General features: G+C 41.3%; 1 protein-coding gene across 8 annotated transcripts in view; it reads left to right on the top strand.

Annotated features, from left to right (window-relative positions):
* WNK1 (WNK lysine deficient protein kinase 1) overlaps nt 1–25,101 on the top strand; it is a 104,131-nt gene extending 79,030 nt beyond the window's left edge. For 4 of the 8 annotated variants that reach the window (XM_084510941.1, XM_084510940.1, XM_084510937.1 and 1 more), the window contains 14 exons: nt 727–778; nt 939–1,079; nt 1,436–2,862; nt 6,941–7,024; nt 10,729–10,815; nt 11,508–11,577; nt 13,066–13,145; nt 13,659–14,317; nt 15,222–15,424; nt 16,460–16,654; nt 17,912–18,004; nt 20,302–20,343; nt 23,477–23,664; nt 23,957–25,101. In XM_084510941.1, the coding sequence (XP_084367067.1) occupies nt 727–778; nt 939–1,079; nt 1,436–2,862; nt 6,941–7,024; nt 10,729–10,815; nt 11,508–11,577; nt 13,066–13,145; nt 13,659–14,317; nt 15,222–15,424; nt 16,460–16,654; nt 17,912–18,004; nt 20,302–20,343; nt 23,477–23,664; nt 23,957–24,271 (3,636 nt within the window). In that variant the 3' untranslated portion in view covers nt 24,272–25,101. The remainder of the gene's footprint in view (nt 1–726; nt 779–938; nt 1,080–1,435; nt 2,863–6,940; nt 7,025–10,728; nt 10,816–11,507; nt 11,578–13,065; nt 13,146–13,658; nt 14,318–15,221; nt 15,425–16,459; nt 16,655–17,911; nt 18,005–20,301; nt 20,344–23,476; nt 23,665–23,956) is intronic. The other 4 variants (XM_084510943.1, XM_084510939.1, XM_084510938.1 and 1 more) reach the window with 2 other exon arrangements.

The following is a 25,101-nucleotide window of genomic DNA, read 5'->3' as shown; positions in this document are numbered from 1 at the left end:
AACTGAAACATCCTTTCATGGGAAATATCAAAGCTTAAAAATGAAATGAAAAGATAACCAGAGCTTCAGATCAGGATGAAAGCCTAAAATTCATTTAGAAAGATAAATAACTTAAACCATTGTTTTTTGACATGTTCTAATGCTTCTGAAGGTGCTGAATTTCCAAACAGGAAATTAACCAAATGTCTGCTAGGCAGACAGTATTAAATGCTGAGGATTCTTGGGTTTGAGGTTGTTGTAAAGTAGGACACTAAAATCCCTAGCCTTCTGCTGCTCCATGAACACTGAGAGCTTGGATTCAGGCCCTCTGTGGTCAGTTAGCTACTAAGAGATTGGATGGGTCAATTGGAAAGCACAAGTATTGAAGCTGGTTGTTGGGAATCATAAGGGGTGATATTTCCTGAATCTCTGCCTTATTTCCACCTAGAACTACTTTGAAACATCCATTTATTTACCTATGGATTGTTTAAGGAAATAGGCTGGACTTCCTGTTATAAAAAAAAGATGCTTAGATCAATTTGTTACATTGACAGTCACTAAACCACGAAGTTATAAAAGCGCTTAGATGACATTTGTCTAGGTAAAATTCTACTGGTCTAGTACTGGTGCTTGGGTCCATGGCACTGCATACCTTAAATGCCCACATTTCAGTAAGCTAGCATTTTAAGAACTATCTTGTGGGTTTCTGTTTCAGAATAGAACTTTAAATTTTATCTTACTTTACAGAAATTAGAGTTCAAACAGCCAGATCCTACATCTTCCATGCCACAAAGAATAGGTAAGTCTTTTGTGATTTTTTTCGACAGTTACCTTTTCTGTTTCAGCGGATGGGTGCAGCCAGGTTTTTATTTTGTATGATGGAGTTCACATTCCATATTGCAGGTGATGTATTTTGTTGCAACTCTGTATCACTGAATATCCAACTTCTTTCTGTTTAGGGGTTCCTCCTAGCTCCTTTACCCAGGTTGTCCATTCTGCAGGAAGACGGTTTATTGTCAGCCCTGTCCCTGAGAGTCGGTTAAAAGAACAGGGATTTTTCACCTCTGCTATTCCTGGAGCAAAAGAAACTCCGGATATGGGTAAGTTATCTAAACTCTTAAAATCTGAAGGCTAAGACTTGTTCTTCAAAACTGAATTTAGTTGACTAAACAGACAAGCTCCTATGCACTTAAAGTACTTGGAAGTAGGGAAATGACTGGGCTGGTAAGGAGTGGTTATAATCTGGATGATGATATGCAGGATTCTTGCAGGAAAAATTGTTGATGGGCTGTCTGCAATACTTTGAAACCTTAATTCAGTGGTTTTAATTTGTTCCTGGATTTATATATATATTTTCTAAGTTATGCAGAGAGATAAGCTTGGTCTTAGTCTAGCAGTAGGAGATAGTTCACTTAGCAAAATTCATTACAGTGTTGATATTTTTCTATTCCTTCAGTTGCTGCATCTCCACTACATGGTCCTGGAATGAATCTCTCCCACTCTGCATCATCACTGAGCTTGCAGCAAGCTTTCTCTGAGATGGGGCATGCTCAGATGACAGAAGGACCTAGTACAGCTCCTCCAGTGTTCAACCAAACAATACCACCGTTTCCACCCGCGCTTTCTACCATGGCAGGCAGTGGTGCACCTCCCACATCTGCAGCTGCTCCTTCAATATCTGTTCCCTCTAGCACAGGTGTTTCTCTTCCAGGTTCTGTTACTTTGCCTTCAGAAAGTGCAGCTGCTGGAGTTGCGCCAAGTGCAAGTGTGCCAAGCTCTGTTTCCCCTCCTCCAGCCTCACAGTCTGGACAGCAGTCCAGTGGTGTGGCTTCCAGTGCGAGCGCCCCTGCTTCTTTCTCCTTAACTGTCACGTCCCAGCCTGCTCAGCCAGTAACTGCAGACATTGCCCCCAGCATCAGCACACCGGCTTCTTTGGCACTGCCAGCTACCCAGGTTGCTGGTGTCACTGGTCTTGGTGTCGTTGCACCAGCTGTGACATCTCAGTCTGCTCCTCAAATTGTGAGTAGTGTAGCAGCACCACAGACATCTGTTGCCCTGTCTCTGGCTCAGAATGTGGCTTTGCAGCTTCCTCAGCTTAGTACTAGTGGCTCTGTCTCCAGTCTGGCAGAAACAACAGTTGTCAGTGCTCCACAATCACTACCTGAGAGTGGGCAGCCTGTAGATAAATCACAGCTTTGCAGTGCAGCTGGCTTACCTCTCCCAGTCTCTGCACCTTTATCATCCTCTGTAGCAACAAGCGTATGTGGTTCCGTCACTCAGCCCGTTATACATCCCTTACTCATCCCATCAGCAATTACATCAACACCTGTCCTGCCCCAAATTCCAGGTGCAACACCTATGTTGCCCCAGGTTCCCTTACCTGGTGTCTTACCACAGCCAGTCACTAACTTGCCTGCAGTACAGCAAACATTGATACACAGCCAGCCTCAGCCGGCTCCGTTACCCAACCAACCTCACGTTCACTGTATGGAGGCTGATGCTGATGCTCAGTCTAAAGCACCTGGTATTGACGATATAAAGACCCTGGAAGAAAAGCTACGGTCTCTCTTCAGTGAACACAGTAACGTGGGAACAGCACATCCATCAGTATCTCTGGAGACATCGCTGATAATGGAAACTACTGTTATTCCTGGGATACCAACCACCGCTGTGGCACCAACTAAACCCCTGACATCCGTTAGCACTTGTATACCTCCAAGCAGTTTGCCTCTTGGACCAACTGGCTTGCCAGTGCTGACACCAGTTGCCACCCCTGGGCAAGTGATCACCCCAGTCAGCTATATTTCGGCACCAAGCAGCATTGCAACAGCAGCAGTGAAACCAGGCACCTCTCCTTCGAAGCCCCCTCTTAGCAGGGTACCGGTAAGAAATGCAACGTTTGTGTGAATATTCAAGTATTGTAGAAAACAGCCTTTTTGAACAGAATCCCTTTTTTTACAGCAAAATATTTATTTAGACAAGTATGTCTTTGGTTATAAGATCAGCAGGAAAATTTCATCTTGTTTTATTTGTCCCAAGAGGTGTTTTCTTCTGTCCATGCTGAAACAAATGTCCAATTCTATATCGTGTCTGAGCTATCAAATGTCACTGTTCGTTTTTCTTACTCCTACCATGAAGAGTGAAGCACCATGAAGTGTGTGGTTTTTTTGTTTATCTTTTTCCAAATAGAAGTTTGAGAGTCTTGCTTTAAATAGGTTTTTATTTTATCCATAATAGGTAAAACAAGTCAGGGAGGTTTTATGTTTCATAAAGTAGTTGTGATTGCTTAGCTTAGCTTTGCTTCTTATCATTAGCCTGATCTTTGAAAGCAAGGATGAACCTGACAGTGCTTTTTTTTTTTTTTTTTTTTTTTTTTTTTTTAAGTCCTCTGTTCCTTACATAGTGCCTGGATAGTCTGATAGTCTCTTTCTTCCAAATGCTAGATTTGTGAAAACAGGGTTCTGAAAAATTTTGAAGAGATGAGAGTATCTGGAAACATAAACAGTATTTTTTTTTCTGAATTGTGCTCTGCAAGCACTGTTTCATAAAGTGTTGAGCTACGTTGTATAGTAACAATTTGAGATGTCATGAAGTTGCTACTTGGCTCACTAACCAGAAGTGTAGGTATGTCAAATTAGGCTGGCGATTATCTTATGAATTGTTGCCAGTGCATTTCAGTATTTTAAACCATAGTTAGCTCTTTCCTTTTCAAACCTTACGTGCAAATGGTTGAAGAAGCATTCAGGTTTTTAACAAAAGAAAAACCTTAATGTGCACTTCTGTTTCTGTAACATTCTTTCCCACTCACCAACACTTCATTGTCTTCAGCCAACCTTGTTATTAGAATAGAATAGTTCAGTTAGAAGAGACCTACGGAGATCATTGAGTCCAACTGCCCAACCGCTTCAGGGCTAACCAAAAGTTAAAGCACGTTATTAAGAGTTACCCAAATGACCTGAAGCTGGTTAATGTTCAAGGCATTCTAACTGAGTTAATGCTCCTACCATCTCCATTTATGAGCAGTCTTTCCCTTGTACTCTTACTAATACAGCTTCCTCACACTGCCTCTGTGATTGTGTATGTAGCAGATGTAGAAAATGATTCTTCCCTTACTATTTTAGCCAGTACTTCCTTGGGACTTGAAAATCTAAGTTTATTTATCTCTAATTTTGAACACTGATTTCATAACCAAAACGTATTTTTTTTTCCCCTTTTTATGTTTCTGTGCTTCTCTGAGAAGCACATCCAAGTCCTTGGAGGCTTCTTTCCCATGCTGTAAAACACTGATGCTGCTGTATTTTTCTGCTAGCGGTAGAATCATTAATACTTCCCCCTTGGGGAATCTTGAATGCTCTGTTCAGGGGAGCAAGGCAACAGAAAACAAACTTAAGGCTTCTTGCCTTGCCCTACGATAAATAAATTAAGTTTCTAGGGTGAGGTAGAGAGCAGAACTCCTGTGCCTTGCCAACCAGGCTGATGTTATTACTTTCCCAGCTGTTTTTACAAAGGTGAAGGAACAGATGGGGTATGAATATGGTACCATTCCTGTGTAGAGATAGATATTTTTCTAGGACGAAACCAGATGTGATCACTGAAAAGAATTGGTGAAATAATTTCATTAATTTTATATTGGATAAGGAAGTTACAGCTAATCATAATAGTGTGTTAGTAGACTAACATGTAAAATTTGAGACCTGAGGGAATTTTATAGCTGCTATAGCAATAACCTTTGAGAATTTCACCAGCCTCTCCAAGATTTCTCCTTATTTTATTTGTTACAGTTTTCTAGGAATCCCTTTCTATTTGATTGATTTTGCTATACTACTCTCAGCTGCATTCATATTCTGTTTCCCTACCTTGGGTTTTCTTCCTTGAAGGTTAAGTAAACCATACTGATGCTACTGAGAGTATAAGTCTACAGTTATCCCATGGGTTACACGTTGACCTCTAAATCCACCTTTAACAAAGACCACACTGGAGTAAACTTAATGGAGAAGTAAGAGATGGAGATGTAAAAGGGGATACTGAATGAATGGAGCTGAGACTGTGGAGACTCATCTGTTTTTTTTTTCCCTGAACCCCAGCAGATACTAGAAATGGCATCTTTTCTCTTACCTAGTGGAGGTCATGTCCGTATAACACTTGCCTTGAATTGTAAATGATTCACCAACTTGGACTCAGAAGTTACATTTTAAGCAAAATTGTGTTATTGCCCAGTGGGGCACTTCTTTCCCTTTTAGATTGTTTTCAAATGCAAAGTAGGAAATTTCTGCTGTGGAGGCGCATGAATAATGCCAAGGAAGTTAGGGAAGAAATCTAGATGCAGAGGCATTTATACTGAAATGAAGCTGAGAATTAAAGAAAGATTAAAAAACTGTAAAACCTAGTTGCTGGTTCAGGAACAGTTGGGAATAGTTAGAAACCTGCTAATTGCAAACCTGTAATTAAAAATGCTTGGATTTAAATGTAGTAAATATTTGGGGTTTTTGATGTCTGTTCTAGGAAAACTAGCTCCTTTCTGAGTCTTTCACTTCTAAATTACTTTGTGTTTTTTTTTTTTTTCTTTTTTTTTCTTTTTTTCTTCCAAAACTTAACTTTAGTTTCACTTGGTGTTGTTTTTAAGGAGCTTAATGCTTTAGTTATCTGGGGTTTACTAAACTGGGGGGTGAGGGGGGTATTTGATTTTGTTTATGGTCAGCCTGTTAGCCTGCACGGTAAATATGTTTTGAGTTGTCTTACGAATGTATTTAAAGTATGTTTTACCTCTTATTTATAAACAAAGTGATTAATTTACCACAGCTGAACAAGTCAACATGCATCAGAAACAGTAATGCCCATGTGTATGTTCGTAGCACATGCACACAAGCTGAGGTAATACAACTTGGCTAAGTTCCTACCCCAACATTTGGGGAAGGGTGGATAATTATGGCAGGTATCCTCACTGGACAGTTATTTCTGCAGTCTGAACTATTAGGTAAGCTGTGGTAACGTGACTGCAGGCGAGAACTGGTTCTGTTTGCAAGGACCAGAGCAGACTTTGGGCTGGTGACACGTACCCAGCAGTGTTCCTGTCACAGATGGGAAGCTGGCTGACCAGCGCTGGAACTCATAAGGCTATCCTGTGTTTCTGAAACTTCAGAGTCACGGACAAACCTTCATGGTTACAGCTGAGAATAAGAATTGCAAATTGTGTAATGGATTGCTTAGTTCCTAGGACTTCCCACTTCCCTAACAATGGACATAACTAACTGGAATGTGCTCTCCGACCTTGCTGGGAGGCTTTGATCCCTCATTCTAACCTTTCCGGTCTCTCTAACCCCTTCCATGTAACCTGGATGACTTCCCCTTATTCAGCTGCATGGCCTAGTCATCTTCTGTGGGTGATCAATATCCTCAGGATCAAGGCCAGTAATGGATCAGGAGACTGGTGTAAGAAACTTTCGAATGGGCTTTCAACAAGTGGAGACATCCTCAAGTGTGACAGTTTCTGATCAAGTCTTTGCTTGGAACAGCTTGCCAGCAGCACATGGCTTGGTGTTGTTAGTGGGCCATTAAAAGAGATCTTTTGTGAGGAGGTTGAGTGCATTCCTGCACCCTTCCAAAAACGTTTCAAAGAGGCTTTATTTATGAAGAAATGCTGTTGTAGCATTTCTCGCAGACTTGAAAATACAATTGCCAAGATGCTCTGCTCCTGGGCAGAGCAGCTTGCTTCAACTGGTAATTGTGGCCAGTCAAAGGCAGCCTGAATTAAAACAACAAAACCAGACAACCCTTCCAGCCCTGACACACACGCTTCAGCTGTCACAAAGCTCCCCAAGGACTCGATGCTAACTTTCCAGGAAGGAAGTCTCCACAGAAAAAATGTAGAGGCCTCTGTCATATAGCACGACTGACTGTAACGTGGTGTCTGATCCTCCTGTTGTGCCGTGTCTGATGGACTCGCGTTTCCTCTTCATCATAGGTGCTACCAGTAGGCTCTGAACTTCCAGCTGGCACTCCGTCCAGTGAGCCGCTGCCACCTTTTCCGGGACCTTCACTAACTCAGGTGCTACACGACTCAGCAGATTTTTATCTGCCTCTTTTTCTTTCAAAGAGCATGTTTCGATTAAACTCTCCATTGCATGTTATTAATGTCTGTTTTTCTGTTCTTTTGACTGAGTAACCCCTTTTGTGTAAATGGAGCAGTGGCCAGAGTTGCTTCAGCACTAGAGGTACAGCTTCCCCTTTGGGATGCTGTACGCAGTGTCTGAAGTACAGAAGCAATTGAATCAGGCTTGGAGTTATTTAGTGTTTTAACCTGAACCTTAAATTTATTTTTTAAATGTAACACAGGTAAGTACGTGCATAAACTTGAACTTGTTTTCTTCTTACGATGAAAAGATGCTTCCCTAAATAGCTATATACTGTAATTAAATGTTAATGAAAAAAACAAACAAACAAAAAAAAAACAAAACAAAACAACAAAATTCCTGGCTTTGAGAAATCCTGGTTTTATTTTTTATTTTTTTTTGCAGTTATTACTAGACACTTATTTCAGTAGGTTTTCAGAGTTGTAAAAGGTCTGTGAAGCTCCAGACCAAAACAAGAGCTGAAATGTAACAGTGGCTTAACATTATGCAGTTTCTGTCCTTGTGTGCAACAGTTAGCTTGGGTGTTTTATATGTGAATTGGACAGATGGTCAACTCAAGATCACAAAGATAAAATGTCTTCACTTTTCTTTAAAAAAGAAAAAACTAGATGAAAAAAAATTAAGGCAAAATTGTTTTATGGATCTTCTAAATGCTGTGCAAGGAAATGTCACATGGGAAGAATACACTTCAATATGCAAAGAAAGGCTGAAAAAATAACCAGACAAAACCCATGAGATCAAGAGATGGCAATATGCTACTTGTGAAAGAAAAAAGACTGAATAAACAGACAGCTTTTTATAGAACTCTATTCAAATTGAAAATTACGATCCTAAATTTAAATTCAATTTTTATTTGATCGATATTTCATTCCAGTGTGTACCTAGTGGTGCCTGCTTAAGGTTCAAAGTAAGTTTGTTGTAAATTTAGCACTACCTATGTATGTATACTTTTTATAGTATTTACCTCTTCCATCTGTGGCTTTGGTCCACAGGGAATAGTCCTTGAATATGTGTCCTAAAGCTACACTTGAACTGGAATCTGTCCTTTCATAGAATGGGATTATTTTTAAGTCATTAGTATAATTATTTTTCAATAACTTAAAAAAATATTTTTAAATTTTATTTCTTATTTCCAATAAAATAACTACAGCATGAAAGCTTGTACAGTATTTCTGAGCATCATGGTCTGATTTATCTCCTTGACCACTGAATTTTAATGCAGACTGTGAGCTAACCTTGATAAAGTCCTGCTCCTTGACACCCTGGTAACAGTCTCCCTCTCATCTCTTGAAATAGAGCTCTCAAATTCAAGTTTCACCTATGGAAGTGAATTTAAAATGAACTGTAAAGGTCATTTTAGTTCTTTGCAAGCTGTTCCTTTTTGGGATTTACAATAGTCTGTGAGAACCTCTCTATCTGAAAGGACTTAAATTGACTATCATACAAAGGAATAGTTTTAGAAAATTGTAAATAATTTAAGCTGTTAAAGCGGCTTTGGTTAATGAGCTATCATGACTCATTTTATAACTAAAACTGTAAAAACAGATTTATATGTATTAGGATTCTGATCTTCAAAGATACTTTTTTAATTGGATTTTCATTTCTATCTTTCAAATGTGAGAAATATGGTATTCCCTGGTTCCAAGGGCATGAATAGAGTTGAACAGCAGGGTGTTAGCTGCTTTCGTGTGTTTTTTGTCGGCTATGACATTAATTGTCCCTCTGTTTTCCATTTTTTTTCCTTCAGTGCTGTCTGTGCAGCAGCTGTCTTTATTCAATAGTTTGTTCAGTTCTCCCAGTAAATGTAATTATTTTGTGATCCCAAGAATCTCTCAGACAAGTTTGCACAGAGTATGTCCTAGAGTTTAGAATGGGAACGGCCTAGAAGGCCTAAATTGCAAAATGCTGAAAGTTGGCATCTCGCCCTATCTTTTCCTGCTCGATCACCTTCTCAGTCCTCCTGATGGAGCATATGCAAATCAATGACAGTACTACATCCAGCTTTAATCGATGAGTCCTTGCAGATGGCTTTCATGTCCAGAGTTACTTTTTGGTTTTCTTTTTTTTTTTTTTCCCTCCAAAAAGTATGTTTCAATGTTTTGAAAGCAATGAGGATCAGCCCACTGCTTGGGAGAGTATTATGCAGTGTAAGAAGGCAAATACTTGTTCTCTGTATGTAAGAAGACTACGAAAGTGAAGGCATTGCTCTCAAAACCTGTAACAGAAAGGAGACTGCTACTGTATTTTGTTTTATGTAATTCTTACTAGCAAGCAGAACATGAGTAATTAGGCATGGGTATCTTCTGTCTCCAGCTGAGCGAGAAGCTGGTCATCTTATGTAGAGCTATGAGGTGGTAGTGTTAGCAAGCAATTTTTTTTTTCCTCTACCTCGAGGCAGAAGCTTTTTATGAGCCTGTCAGCCAGTTCTTTTTGAAGTATGATTTTGCTGAAGAGGAGATGCCAATTTGGTGACAATTCTTAGGTGTTCTTACCACAAGCAATGCTAGCAAATGGATCTGAAAACAGTTGGTTCAAAATAAGTCCCATTAAGTTCACAGTAATTTTTTTGGTCATTGTTTGGAACTGGGTATCTTAGTAATCATTTGCCCAAACTCAAAGTAGTTGTAGCCACTTTAGTGACTCAAACCACAGGACTACTCCAAAAGGCTTCCTGAGGTTTCTCATAGGTCTTTCTGGTAGGGTCTGTGGTAAAAAAGGTATAAGTAGAGATCTCTTGCTTGTCCTTTGCAAACAGTTGACCTAATTTCACCTCTCATTTGAACTCTAAAGCCTGTCTAGGAGTGTGAGACAGAATTGGAGAAGACTTACTGGATCAAATCTAGTTGACTGTGAAGAGCATTTGCTGCTGTCACACAATAACTGTCTGGAAAATTATGGACTTGTCTTGGAATAGCCAGGCTTGCCTTCCTTACTGATTCTGTCAATAGCTCATTACACTATATTTTTTTCCTTAGTATCAGATTCCTAATTTGCAGTTCAAATGTGTGTCATCCCAAGACCAGTCTAGGACAGTTTGTGCCTCAGTCTTAAATACCTGTTCTTTTTATTCCTTAATAAGGAATAAAAATAAGCCTTTTTAAGGTGTGTTTAGAATAATATTTCAAGCTTCATTTTGCTACTATTATTTCATAAAGAAATCTTTATCTCCTGATTGTTCTGATATCTCAGCTCCTCATTTGTTTACTTGAATCAAATCTCTTCCTGTAAGCATGAGTGAAGAGAACTATACAGTATTTCAGACAAAATGTCATTTTTACAGTATTACTGAATTAAATTAGCCCGCCTATCTGTTAAGTATTTTGATCACAGCATCTTTACAAAATTCTTAAGGGAAGAATGCAAACTTCTGTCTTCAGGAAAAACAGAAGTTCCTGTTAACATTTCTTTTTCTATTTTTACCAAATGTATTGCTTAAATTGTTCCCAGTCTTACTGTGCTATAAATGTGAAATGTGAGCATACAGGAACAGAACGTGGTAGAAATATGGAAGCTGTACTGACTACTTTAAATTTTAATGTTAAATACGGCTGTTTTCTGAAATGTGACATGTTTTTCTCTTGAACTGGGACACCTATTTACTTTTTTCCTCTCTCATCAGTCCCAGCAGCCACTGGAAGATCTGGATGCTAAGCTGAGAAGAACCCTTAGTCCAGAGACGGTTCCAGTGACATCTGCTCCTGCCTGTGTACGTTTGCAATGGTAGCAGTTAATAGTCCTGAGTAACGTCAGTGTTCTCTCAAGTTCATGCACTTAGATCACTGCCTTTAATATCATTGTACTAGTCCATAGACTTTTAAAAATAAAAATGAAGAGTCATCTTTCAGCTTGCAAGACTGAGTCAAACAAAATAGGGAAAATCCATAGATCACGATAGATACCGTATGTCTTGAGGCTGGTTTTGGTGTTAGTTCTTAATAGCTTTTTGGCAAAGTCATTAATATCACTGAAATAGAAGGGGAAGTGACTATGGGATAAGGGGAAAGAGGGTGTTAAAGAAGCAGTATGTGCTATGTCAGTCTAAATTTGGGAGGGCTGTTAAACGTGTGGATCTGAATGCTCACGACTATAATAGAAGTTTGATACAAAATAATGATAGTGGTTAATGTTATGATCTCCAGGTGGCTACTTACGCATTACTTCTGCAGAGTAAAAAGGGAGGTACTGCTGACAGCCTTGGGTTGTAAGGCATGCAAAATGTGTTGCTGGTGTTGCTTGTCTTGCAGATTAAAAGGTCTTGCATTAGTCCTATCATGGGTTATTCTGTAGCCCTGATGGAACTAAAAGATTCAGTAATATGCAATATAGTGGATTTGTTGAGAGTTCAATCAGACTGTGATTCTCATAAGTTTATTTTTATTTCCCCCCTTGAACTTGTAGTCTGTGCCCTCAGTGGCATCTACAACGGTTACCGGGCTGGTGTCCACAGCAACACAGTCTCTGAAAGAAGGTAAGACAGCCTTTGTTATTTCAGGTGGTTTCTTAGCACAGAGATATAATACAAAATTGAACAGACTAGCAATTTGAAAGGATATAGCCATCATATGATGACAATTCCTTAAGAATTGTATTAGTTTTTAGTAGCTAAACTGAACTTTTCCACTGTAGATGAAGAGAGGGGAATGATGCATGCATATTATAATAAATTATTTAGTATTCAAAGCTGACCAAAATAATAAATTAAGACTTGCAAAGAATGTCCAGTATGCTTCTGAGGTACAGCTTCAGGATTTGAAGGAACTGCTTTCTGTTTCGTTATATTCTTTGCAGTAACAGTAAGAACTTTTGTGTTGTCATGCTGTTCTGCATGTGAGATATCTCCTCCTAATCACCGTTTTATTTCTATTTAGTTAGAGAAATTGGTGTTAACTAGAAATTAAAGAAACAAGGTAACAAAAAAGATTCTTCTGGCTGCTTTAGAACAGCTGAAGAATGACTAGATGATCAGCAATTGAATAGTGGATGATCAATGACTTTCAAATCTAAATGACTTTTATTGTTGGGGATGGAATTAGGGGGTAGAATCAAACAACCCAAACTGCAAAAGTAGCCTGAGGCTTTCCAATCAGTATTCTCCTACTCATCTCAATTAAAAAACAAAAACAAAAAACCTTCATTTTTTAAAAAAGAAACCGCGAATGTGATACTAACATTATTTCTGGTTAATTTAGTAAATAATATTAAAATTGCACATGCCTCATGTTCAATGACGAACCTTCAGAAGCTAATAAAAACAATAGTAAATAGTCCCATTATAGTATGCCAGTAGGTAACGATACCATAGAAGTCATTCTACTGCTAGAAAATGAATGTTTTTTGCCTGGTGAAGTTTAGATGGTGAAAGTAAACGAACTGGGAAGTTGCTGAATAAACACAGCAAGCTGTCCAATAGAATTAGTTTAAATATAGAATGCTATTTCTCAGCTTCTTTGTAACCTTATGCTGCCAGTGCAAACAACAATAAAATTAGGAGCCAACATATAAGGATCCAGCTCTGCAGACTTCAGACTGCTTTGAGTAAACATCGTTCATAGCATTTCTTTAACGTACCATTTTTCTATTAAGAAATTATCTCCAGCATTTGAAATTTAGGTAGTCACTGTGGGTACTGAACTAAAAGTAAGTGTGTTCTTATATAAATTTCAGTTGTTCTTGATTCTTTGGCTACTTCACATCTTTTTTAGAAATCAGTATGCTTTCTTACTGCAATCAGAAAGTGCACTTGTGGCAAGTGTACTGCACAGGGAAACTTCATAGAAAAATACTTAATATCAAAATGCAAATTTAAAATTCTATATGTCAAAGCTGAGAAAAGAGATCAGGTTCCATGAATTCAAAAGCATGACATAAATACTCAGCTGATAGTTGAGTTTGAAATGTTGAAGTGTAAATAGCTTGTTGCTGATTTTCTTCTCAATCCCATTCTCCTTTTTCTTAGCTTCAGCATCGTGTGGTGGAGAGAGCAGTGGTATGGCTGCTGCAGCAGGAGCTGGTGTTCTTAAGATGGGACGATTTCAGGTAGGAGATGTTAAACTGATGTAGTTGTTGATATGGAATCCTCACTGAGCAGTTACTACCTAGTGCCAGCTCAGTGTGCTTCTTGGAAGGCTTTCCTATTGGGAGAAAATACCCATAATGAGCTTGTGATCGGAGGGTTTTGTGCAGATACTGTTCTTATTCTTGGCAGGGATTGCACTAGATTATACAAAGTCTAGTTTGTGAATCCAGCATTTCATCATGTCAAGGATTAATTGCGTATCTGTTGGCCTTGGCCTTTATGTGACGGAAGTCCTGACTGTGATGCAAGTCCCCTCTGAATCTGTTGGGATTTTGGGCAGTTAATCATCCAGCCTATCTAGACCTGCTATTTTGTGTGGTCATGTGTTACTTGGAGGGAAGAAGCTTGCTTTGTGGCATTCCGGGGAAACTAGTTATTTTTTCCCCCCATATGGTTTTAAGTATTTAAGGTAAATAAGAGCATCATGTTGAGGAAGAGCTAAGAAGATCTGTGTGATAACATTTCTGTTCTAGGTATCTGTGGCAGTGGATGATGTGCTAAAAGAGAGTGACAAACCTGAAACTAAGCCGGTGCAATTTGAAACCACCTCCTCTGATTCTTCGCCTCTTTCTGGCAGTAGTCCAGAGAGTACACTGGTAAAGCAGGCTGGCAGTCGGAAAAGTGAGGTTGTCACTGACTCTTCTGTGGATGTGGGAGGTGGTGTTCCTCAGCCAGTTCCTGTGCTGCAGTTGCCAGTAGATGTTGGTCAGCCGACGAAGGTTGGACGCTTTCAGGTAACAACAACAACAGACCAAGTGGGGCGCTTTTCAGTGTCAAAGACTCAGGATGAGGTCACCTGTGCAGAGAAAGAGCCAATGACTCTTCCTCTCTCCGTGGACTTGGAACAAGTTGCTTCTTCGGCCGCAGCTCCTAAGAAAGAGTTGGAGTTAAAGCAGTCCCCACATTTGAATGGTCCATCCTCTGAGCTGGAGGCTGCCTTCTTGAGTGGAATGGCTAAGGATGTGGATGACGGCTCAGGGAGCCCAGACTCTCTCCAGCCCATGGGGTCAAAGATCAGCCTCCCTGTTCAGAGCCTTAGCAACTCGTTCAATTCTTCCTACATGAGCAGTGACAACGAGTCGGATATTGAAGATGAAGACTTGAAATTGGAACTCCGTCGATTACGGGAGAAGTAAGGCTTTGTTTTGTCTTATGTGTGTATGAAACGTGTAGCAGATGCTCAGTATGAATATCTTTTCATTTCCTCTGGACTCTACTTTTCACAAAGAAAAAGGTAAACTTCTTTAAAACACTAAACCTTTGCTAAACATCAGGTCCCGTTGCTGGTGTTTATATGGAAAGTAAAATCCTTTAGCGGGAACTAAAAAGTTCCAAACAATGGGTGTACACACTTGTTATGCTTAATATTATAACCTGTAATCTTGTTGCATGTGTTTATATATAGATTGATTGCCACACTGGGTAAATCTATGCAGATGCATGGAAGTTTTTGCATAGGACTGAAATTCAGTGGTTAGTAGAAATATTGGTGTCACTTGAAAATGACACACAACTAGGCATTTCTAATATGCATTCTGGTATTCGTTCTCCTTTTCCTGAATAATCCCTGTTAATTTAGAAAAAAAACTCAGAAATCAAGGAATATGACCTCCTAATTTATATTGAAAGCTGGCTTTTTAGAACAGCTGGCAACTGCTCTGATCTGAAAAGAATGGTGCAATACAAATGTATGGCCTCCAAGGCCCATAAAATGAGTAATCTAACTGTTCCTGCAACATTTATGATGTATGGTTTGATCTTCTATGGTAGCTGTATGTTCTTGTCGGTACATCTGTTTATTCTGGTTTTATGATACAGCACTGGGAGCTTTGTATTGGAATTCTAGTCAGCGTTAAAGCACAATAGAAAAAGACAGGCCTTCTGCCATATGCATTCAGTGGTTATTTGTGGAAGGGATTTATTTCCTCTGTTCTTGAATGTTAATGGAAGTGTGACCAAACAAACTGGGAAGGAATGTATGCACACATGCATACATTTTTTTTTTTTTTAAGTCATACTCTTTTGTTACTTGTCAGGCACCTTAAAGAGATCCAGGAGCTGCAGAGTCGCCAGAAGCAGGAGATTGAATCACTGTACACAAAATTAGGAAAGGTCCCGCCTGCAGTAATTATTCCCCCAGCTGCACCCCTTTCAGGAAGGAGAAGACGACCCACTAAAGGAAAAGGCAGCAAGTCCAGCCGTAGCAGTTCCCAGGGAAATAAGAGCCCTCAACTATCAGGTAAGGCTTTCTACATTTTTTCTAGGTAAGATAGTACTGACATGGTGCTGTCTGTCACTTTCAGATGGATGTGATTTGTCCACCTCCTTCTCTCCTGTCTCTCCTTCTCCCGCCAAGTTCCTCTATTGTCTGGACTATGAAGTCTTAAATCGCTTTTGCTAGTTGATGGTCTTGCTTGTGGATTTTGCAATCTACTGAAACATACAGAAAGTATATCATGTAGTTTTGTAAGAGCAGTTATCAAATTGAGATTTTTTTTTTTTTGTATTATATTAGTGGTATGTGTCTGGTTAAGAGGACTGGGAATCCTTCCTATCCAGAGTGAAAAGTGTAGATTAGTGTAAATTTACTGTACCAGGGATTTTTTTCATAAACTGTTGTTATTTTCTCCTGAAAATAATTTTGTATAGTGGGACTGGTCTCTCATCACCATCTCACTCATCTCCAGTCACAATTCTTTATACTTACCAAATTGAAAGTTTCAATTGTCAAGGCTTCCTTTCTCATTAAAACAGTATTTATAACAAATTGGAAAATAGTTCTGTGACTGATTGATGTGTTTGTCAGATGCTTGCTGTGTAATCGTATATGTCCCTCAAATCCTGTAGCACTGAGTAAACAGCATTGGAGGGTCAGCCCCATGTCATGCAGCAGGGTCTGTATCCAGTCACACTGTGGGCTCACTTCTGTTTTGTTATTTGGTAGAGGGGCTGAGTGTGACCGTGACAGTGAGCTAACACTGAGTTCCCTTAAGACCAAAGTACATAAAATTATTCCAGTCTTAACTCCTTTCTTACAAACTGCTGTAGTCCCTGCACCTCTCTCTCTCTGGGAGTGTCATGCTTGTCCAGAGGGTGATATCCTTCCCCCCACAACCTGCCCCTGCATTTCTTTCTGCATTACTAACAAAATAGCTAACTCATACTTTCCTCTGTTGTTTTTTTTTCCTCTCACTTGGAAACAATGACAAAAGCTTAGAAAATGACGTGACGAAACTGAAATATTCAGTGTGTTTTGCCTTTGTTCTTCCTATAGGCAATCTATCAGCTCAGAGTGCACCATCAGTCTTACCCCCACAGCAAACTCTTCATCCTCCTGGTAGCGTTCCAGAGACTGGACAGAACCATCTGTTACAGCCCCTCAAACCTTCACCTTCTAGCGAAAATCTCTACTCTGCCTTTACCAGTGACGGTGCCCTTTCGGTACCAAGCCTTTCTGCACCAGGCCAAGGTAAGACTTTAAACGGACTTAGCGTCGAGTCTTGCACCTTTGCTGCTGGTGAGAGAATGGTCAGCTTGATGACACTTGGTATTTAATACATATTGTGAAACAGACAGGGAATTTAACCCATATGCATGGACACTGATAACGACTTTTTTTTTTGCAACTAATTTTCTAGCTTCTCACATAAGTAAGGCATGTTGAGAGTGTTGAGGTAGTGAATATATAGCATATGGCCCCATCTGCCCTAATGAAAACACTAAGAAGGACACAAAGAATGCAGTGTGATGGCAGCAAGCAATATTCTTCTGACCTGGGGGAAAAGGTGTTGGCTGGAAGGATGAGGAGGAGACAGATTAGAAGGAGCCGGGGGGGAGGTATGTGCAGATGTGAAGTGAGACTGAGGAAGGGGCAGAACAGCTTTGGTGTTAAGAGATGATTGAAATGGTAGGAAACTTCAGAAGACTTAGTCCTTTTAGATTTAACTGCTTTAGCTGTTTCTGTTAATGATAAAAGCAATAAAAGGAAAGAGGCCCATATTGTGCATTATGGGTTAGAGATATGCTGGATAAGAGTGTAGGAGTATGGAATGGTGTAGGAATAATAAATTGTTAATTTTACTCAAGTTAAGAATGGCTTGTAATTAGTTAGTATGTTATCAAAGCATTTCTCACTCAGCCCTGATTTATTTGGGAAGGGTTTTTTTTTTTCCTTGCCACTCATTAAGGGGATTCTTTTACTTCTGTGAACTTAGTTGCTCCCATTATTTCTGATTTATTATCTTATTGAAAAGCTTTACCATAGACTGTTTGAATGCATCAAATCAAATGACTTTTTGTTGAAATTGGAGAAGTAAAAATGGAAAACAGAAATGGACTTCTTGGAAGAATTTTCTTTAGAGATTTTTTTTAATGAACTGTTCCAAGTGTTTTGGAGCTACTTTCATCTCCCTACATCCAGAGTTGTACAGAATCTTTTACAGTTAGATACGTTCGCTGGCATTTGGCTTTGATTGAAACCCTATTGTTGGGTTATGTACTGGAGGTTAACCCAGCAAACTTGGCCTAATGTCTGCAGCTGTTGAAGGCAAGTCTCTCCACTCCGTATGTTGTCTGCGTACTCTTTGGTCCACTCTTTTGAGGCTTATTCTTGTGTGCCATGTTAATGCATTTCACCCTTCCAACCTCAAGTTGCTAACATCTTGTAGTGGTGTTCTGTCTCTTCTCCTCTCCTTCCTCTGTTCTTCCCGTTTTTGTTTTCTCACAGGCTGTGCGAAGTTTAACTGTGCATCTGAGAGAGTGACCTTCAAGCCTGGTGGCAGGAGGACCCGATTTCTGAGTACGCCCTGCTTGGCTCTTTGTGTGTAACACCTTTACTCCTTCCTTGTCTGTTTTTTTTTGTTTCGTCTTTTTGTTTTCTTCTGCTGCCTGGATCTGTTTCATGCAGCCCATCCTCATCTGCCACCTTGTATTCCCTCCCATTCCATGGCACAGCTGAGCTGCTCTTAGCACGCCGTTAGAAGTTTGGGTTCTCACCTCAGGTGTTCTCTTGTTAAACCCATAACAACAAACACTGATTTCTCCAAGCTTTTGGTGGAAACTTTTCTGGGCAGTTCAGTGAGATACCAGAAATCAGGGTTAGCTTGTAAGACGTTGGTGCCTGGGCCTTTTGTTCTGGCCTGCTTAGTAATTATGTTTCAGCATATATTAGCTGACGTAAGACTTGGAGGGGAAGCACTCTTTCTAGTGGGACACAGACGAAGGTTTGTTTTCCAAATTATTCCTTTGTTGGGCACTATTATAACTGATCGCAGGAGGCCTGTGTTGTCTTCCTCCAGTAGTGTGCTTACTGTGCAAGCTGGGTGTTCCTGCATGCTGTCAGCACTAGTGTTGATTGCAGTGCAGAGCATTGATGCCACCTGTAGGCAGTTAGCAGTGACTTCTTGTGTTCATTAGCAGATGGATAGCTAAAGATTGAAGTGCTGAGGGTTTTAAAAATATTCAGAGGATATTTCCAGGCACACTTGGATGAGCCCCAGATTTAGAAGTTCTTACTGTGAATTGGAGACAGACTAAATATGACACAAATAGCAGTAAAGGTGGGGAAATAGCCAACGTCAGACATCCTGTCAGCACTCACAAGTTATCTTGCAGCTTTTTCAAAATCCTTTCGCTTGTGCTTACGTTAGGCCAGATTAAAATGAGAGCCTCAAACTTCTGATGTGATTTTCTGAAGTAAGGCCATGCTTGAGCTGAGGCTGCTGATGTGATGCTTTTGATGGGGAGTGCTGTGACATCCCCCATGCTGCTTCTGCAGACCCGACCTTTCGAATGCTCTGACATTTATTTCCCACCCTCTGGAATGACTTGGTGTGAGAAAGCTTTAAGTGCTGAACAGAGACCTTCAGTTGCTGCACTGCACGATGGTACCACGCACCTGTAGCATCTGTCTTGATGCAGTTGGCAGCCAGAGAACTGTGTGCAGGAATTCGACCTGGCCTCCTGCAGAGACAGCTGCAATGCAACCAACTCAGTCCTTTGAGACAGGAGTGAGTCAGAGGGAGGGGAGATTTTTTCCTGGCTGCTGAGTTTTGCAATTACACCTCTAGCCCACTGCACTGGTTTTAGGTACGTTACTGTGCAGGTGTGCAGTAACTAACATCTGCAATCCAAAGACTTAGGGCTCCTTTCTTAGAAGGAGTGGAATGCTTACCAAAGCTAGCTTTTTAAAATTCTCTGGTTTGGCCTGTCCTTTTTGGGGTAGGGAGTATAAAGTATAAAGAGTATAAAGAATGACCATTCTGCTTCTGGACTTGATAGTGAATTGACTATATTAGTGTCATATGCCTACGAGGCCTTGGCTTGCTGCAAATTGCACATCATCTGGCTAGAAGAGTACTTTGGCATGTATATCCCTTGCCTGTGGGACTGGTGCTAAGGGAAATGGGTTCCTTTTGAAAAGTGTTTTGTAGCTGTCCTGTAAAAGCAGGTAATACTTGTAAAGGTATGGCACGGCTTGGCCTGGCTCCCGGCTTCTTACAAGTTGCTTGCTTCCCGGAGTCTTGTCCTTGAAATGCTATTGTAGACTGTCGTGGAGAGTGACAACTGGAAAAGATGCTGGGTTAAAATCAGCAGTGTTGAGGAAACAGTGCAGTAATTGATGCTTTTCACTGTGCAGCTGGAGAAACAGAGCGGTACAGCTTGGCAGGGAAAGTCTGAACTGCTCCACGGAGCTGGGAAGACTTGGGGAAATAGGGTGACAAACTATGAAAGCACTTGGCCTATCAAATTCTGCTCGTTTTGTGACACGGTTGAACTTGAGAGCTGTGAAACGCTTTCGATGTCCTGAAAAAAATGGCAGATGAGCTTGTTTTTCCTTTTGTGATAACAATGCTGCTTCCTGCCATTCTTCACTATTTTGGGAATTCTGAAGAATAAAAGCAGGAGGCTGAACCATTTCTTTCTCCGAAAGTACAACTGATAAAGCTGTCAGACCAGCCTTTGGATTTGTTCCTAGAATGTCCCAGTGGTAACTTCCAGAGTCATGCTGTGCTGCGTCCTCTGTTTCTCCCCAAGCTTTTTGTACTGTTTGCTGATACTAAACACTTCTCACTGTTTCTCTTATCTTTAACAAACGACTCTCTCTTTGTGCTTCAGGGAAGATGGTGAAAAAAGTCTGTCCTTGCAACCAGCTCTGTAGTAATTATCTTATTTCTGTTATCTCCAATTCCTGATTGTGAAGCTGTTCATTGGCTTTTTCTGGTCACCGAAGCCTTACCTCCCTGACTCTGTCTCCAGCACAGCATCTGTCTGTCTCTGTTGTGCCCTCTAATGTCTACTCTGTTGTTAGCATATTTATACAGCGTGGCTGTTACTGCTGCAGGAAGGTGGAGGCGGGCAGAGCCTCACCTTCACTGCAGAGCTCTTTGCTCACTGCTAATGACAGTGAATCGAGCATCAGGGGCAGCAGCTCACTGTGATGTGCTAAAACCGTACCTTTGAGCAGCTGGCCTGCTTGCCTCTCTGCTGGGTTCTGCCACCTCGGTGACAGCTCCAATTGCAGAGACTCCTTCAGCATTTTAAGAGTGAGAGCAAGCCATCAGACCCAGATCTCCGGTCTGTGTCTGAAAGTAAGAGACGTTGAGAAAAGCCTGGATGTGGTTGTGCCATTTCAGATTTTGAAGGTGCCTTTTCACTGCTGGCTTATGGGGAGATTAAAAAAAATAAAAAGAGTAGAATAAAGGCATTGTAGGTAGCAGGCTGGAGAGGGAGAAGCCTTTTCACTTCTGATCACTCACCTCAGAGCAGAACTGGGGACGGCTGCTGTGACCGAGCAGGAATGCGGGGGGCTCTTCCCATTGAACGCTACAACTTGAAACACTTCCTTTTCAGACTCTTCTGGATGGCAGCTTCGGTAGGTGGTGAATACATCAGAGCTAAAATGTGAAATTCCTGAGAGGGAAGTTTTAAAATTGATACTGTGGGAGCTGCAGTAATTTTATAGCTTGCCTCTAATGGTACGGGCTGGTCTGCTTCACATTGCGACCTGGGGCTGCAGCTCCGAAACAAAGTCATTTTGTAGACAAGGCTCTCGTTGCCTTTCCCACCAGCCTTAAACCCTGAACCAAACCCTAATCCAATCCATTCCAAAGCTCCTGAGATTTCCTAAGAGACTTCTCTCATTTTCAGATGAATGCACAGTATTATATTCCTTGAATAATTCTATTCTTTCTGTGGCCTGAAGAAGCTCCTCAGCTTAGGGCCTAGATTGTAAGCTGTATGCTTACTGATCACAGCAGAAATGTGAGATACCAAACCCAGATATTGGCCATCACGAAGAGTGTGAGAGTGAGTGTGTCAAGCTCTGCATGAACCCTCGTGGTGGAATGTGGTTGTTACTGGTTTTGATGCCTCCTCTTGAGTACCTCTTTGTCGGTTTTGCTTGTTTTGTCTTTAATTTCACCTTTCATGTCATAGTTCTGATGAAATAATTGTATTCTGAGCACTCTCCGTGCACTGCATGCTTCAGGGTCTCGTTATTTTGTTGTAGATTTTTCTTTACTGCCTTACAGTGAATTTCTGTTACTTGTCCATCTGAGCTGCAGCTGCACGCCCTGGTCAGGGAACCTAACGCTTTCCTTCCCGCGGGTACTGGTGCATGTGTCTGCCTGCCTGTGCCCGGGAGTGCTCATGCTCGAGTTGGAACTGGTGGGAGGGATGCGGATCCTTCCCTCTTCAGCACCACTAGAGGCAGTAACACTTTGCTTAATTGTCCTGCGTAGTAAGTACCTCACCTTCCTGATCCACTCCTCAACGTGAAGCATTCCTGCAGGGGTTTGGAGCCAGTTCTCGCTTTGGTACCGTGGTTGCGAGCAATGGGGCAGGTGGCCAGGTGGAGGTGGGTTAGCTGTCAGGCGGGAGACAGGGACTCTCATTTGGCCCTTACAACGCAGAGGTGATTTGCCTTGCTGGGGCTTTTCGTGCTCCACTTTTAATCAGTTTTCTTCAGAAATCCTGCCATACACTCAAGTTTTTTTAGACTTGCCGGTTGCAGTCTTCAGAGCAAGTCAGTAGAAAGGTTTGAGGAGCTTTGAGAACCAAGACCAAACAGGTGAGGGGGTGTGCACCGCAATGGCAGGATGCTTATTTTTGATGCTTTAATTGGTTTTGTACTAAATAGGTTTGAGAAATCTAGATTACTTCTGCCTTTACTTTGTCCTTCAGAAAAAAACAAAAACAAAACCCACAACTATAGGCCTAGTGGTTAACCATAATTTCCACATCTGTAAATGAAGACACTTTGCAGTACCACTAGGAATTCAGAAAGCTTCCTTGATGGTATACAGCTTTGATTACCATTTTGGTAGCTTTGGAAAGCTCAAACTTGAGTGAAGTTGCTTGTTTATGAGAGAGGGGTAGGGCAGGGAGGCTATCCAAAACAACACTTTGTGATGTTTTCTACAGGCTGCTGTTAAGCAAGCTTTGTAGCAGAACCAAGCCCTGGTATTTCTGTGAAGGTTTCTCTTTGTCTTCTTGCGGTCAGCCCAGTGAACAGAAAAACTTTTCACAGCAAGGCCAAGGAACAATTCTCATTTCTGCCTTCTTTAAGCTGTATTAGTCATTTGCATCTGAAATGCTTGTTCTTCTGACATAGGAAATGTGAACATAATGGCAAAAAAATGCCTTCAGAGGCAAAAAGCAAAATGTAATGCAGTGCAGGCTTCCCATGCCGATCCTGGCTCTTTGGTGGATGCAGACAGTCCCATCTGGTTATTCTCAAGAACAGAAGTATGGCAGCTATTGGGAACAACAGTGGCTGTTTCTCACTGTGGCTTTTTTGTGTAATCTGGGTGAATTTTTCCTCTTCATTTTACGTAGTGGAGATAATTTTCTACAGAGCAGCTGGCTATGCTGATTGTACTGCTCCTTGTTCAGCATCCAGCATTGTGTCCTCCAAGGTGGCGTTGACTTGTGCTGATAGTGGTTGCTGCTGATTAAAAGGCATAGGATGAGAGAATGATGTGATTTCTGTCATTTGGTGCCAAAATCTAATCTTCTTTTTCTTCTGCAAAGACCTAGAGGCTGCTACCATTCCCCTCTTAAGATGACTACTTGCAGCTCTTCTTGAAAAGCAACCATACCCCTGAAACAGATGTGCCTGTAGGAGTCCTTGTAGTTCCTACTTCAGCGTGCCTTGGAATTGAAATGTAGACTTGATCTGCATGGCATTTTAACTGGCTCTCTATTGTTGTACCACTGCCACAATTACTACATTTACTAGAGGAAGGTGATCTTTAACCTGAGTTTTGACTCCTGTTTCTTGTACTTCTAGGGACCAGTAGCACTAACACAGTCGGGGCGACAGTCAACAGCCAAGCACCCCAGTCTCAGCCCACTGCTATTGCCTCTAGCCGAAAAGGGACTTTCACAGATGACCTGCACAAGCTGGTAGATAACTGGGCCCGAGATGCCATGAACCTGTCTGGCAAGAAAGTTGGCAAAGGGCATAGCAACTATGAGGTAAGATTTAACCCAAGATTTAACGTTTATAAGAAGAAACTGTCAACTGTCACTGCTGTCTCATTAGTGTGTCAAACAGAGTATGGTTGCCACGTAGCATGGACAACTGTGCCTCAAAAATGTTGGGTATATCTTTTCCGTGCAGCATTTTATTACATGCTGTGAAAGGGAAGGGGGATAACTGGAGAGTAAGGCCATAGTGCGTCCTTGCAAACATCCATCTGGAAGGGCTGAGGGGATAGCCTGTGGATTTTAAGCAGTTGTGTAACTCAAGGGTTGGATTTTCTTTCAGGGCCCTGGAATGGCAAGAAAATTCTCGGCTCCAGGTCAGCTCTGTATCTCTATGACATCTTCCCTGGGTGCTACGCCCATCTCTGCAGCATCAGCTACCTCTTTAGGTCCCTTCACGAAGGCCATGTGCCCTCCGCAGCAGTATGGTTATCCGGCCGCGTCCTTCACCGCTCCGTGGAGCGGGACGGGTGGTCCAGCACAGCAGCCACTTGGCCAGTTCCAGCCCGTAGGTGCCGCATCTTTGCAAAGCTTCAACATCAGCAGTTTGCAGAAATCGATCAGCAACCCTCCAGGCTCCAACCTGCGGACCACTTAGCCGCGCTCGGACACCGTGCTGGCCAGACCTCGGGACAGGACATGGGGAGGGAGACGGGGCCCTGTATCAGCTCCTAGTGCTGCAATGAACTGGTGGCTTGCCAGACTGGGAATGATTTTCTCTTTTCCAACCATTGCTGTTAACTATGTAAAGGGGGTTTCCCCACACGCTTGCAAGGGGGAGGAGGATGATCAGCATCCTTACGATGGGACAGTTCTTTTGACTCGAGGGGTCCCGCTCTTGTGTGGAGCGAGAGCTGTGAAGATCAGTTCTGGGGTCAGTTAACGCAGTCTTGCTGTAAAATTTCTCTCTGGTTTGAGGCTGAATCCACGTGTGTTGAGATTGGGAGAGTTGAATCCTAGCATGAGGCTTTAGCACACTTCTCCTCTCTCCCTGAAGAACCAAGACCAGGAGAAAAGCTGTCCAAATCCCCCTCCTCTCCCTCTCCCCAGTCAATTGTATTTGGCTCCAGAATGGTGGGGCACATGAATGGACTTGCAGTGCAGCCCGTGCTTGATAGGTCATTACTGCTTTAAGTAAGATATTAACAGCTTTGACTGCAGCATTAGAGCAATTTAAATTGTTTAAAAATTTTAAAAGTTCCCTGCGGACATGTACTTACCATCAGTTTTGATGTGGAAACACTGTGATATATAAATGTTGTTGGACAACAGTAGTTTAAAAATGAGTGGAATATAGAGGGTTAAAAAAGTTGAAAAAAATGGGAAAAAAAGCTAGCTATATCCTTATACTTATTGGAGACACTTTAACTTTTTCCTTTGTATTTTCATTGTATTAGATAAATAAATGTGAATGTAAAATTGTATAAA

Source organism: Aythya ferina, assembly GCF_964211825.1.
Source record: "Aythya ferina genome assembly, chromosome: 1".
NCBI lineage: Eukaryota > Metazoa > Chordata > Aves > Anseriformes > Anatidae > Aythya > Aythya ferina.
This window is presented reverse-complemented; position numbering and strand designations above follow the sequence as displayed.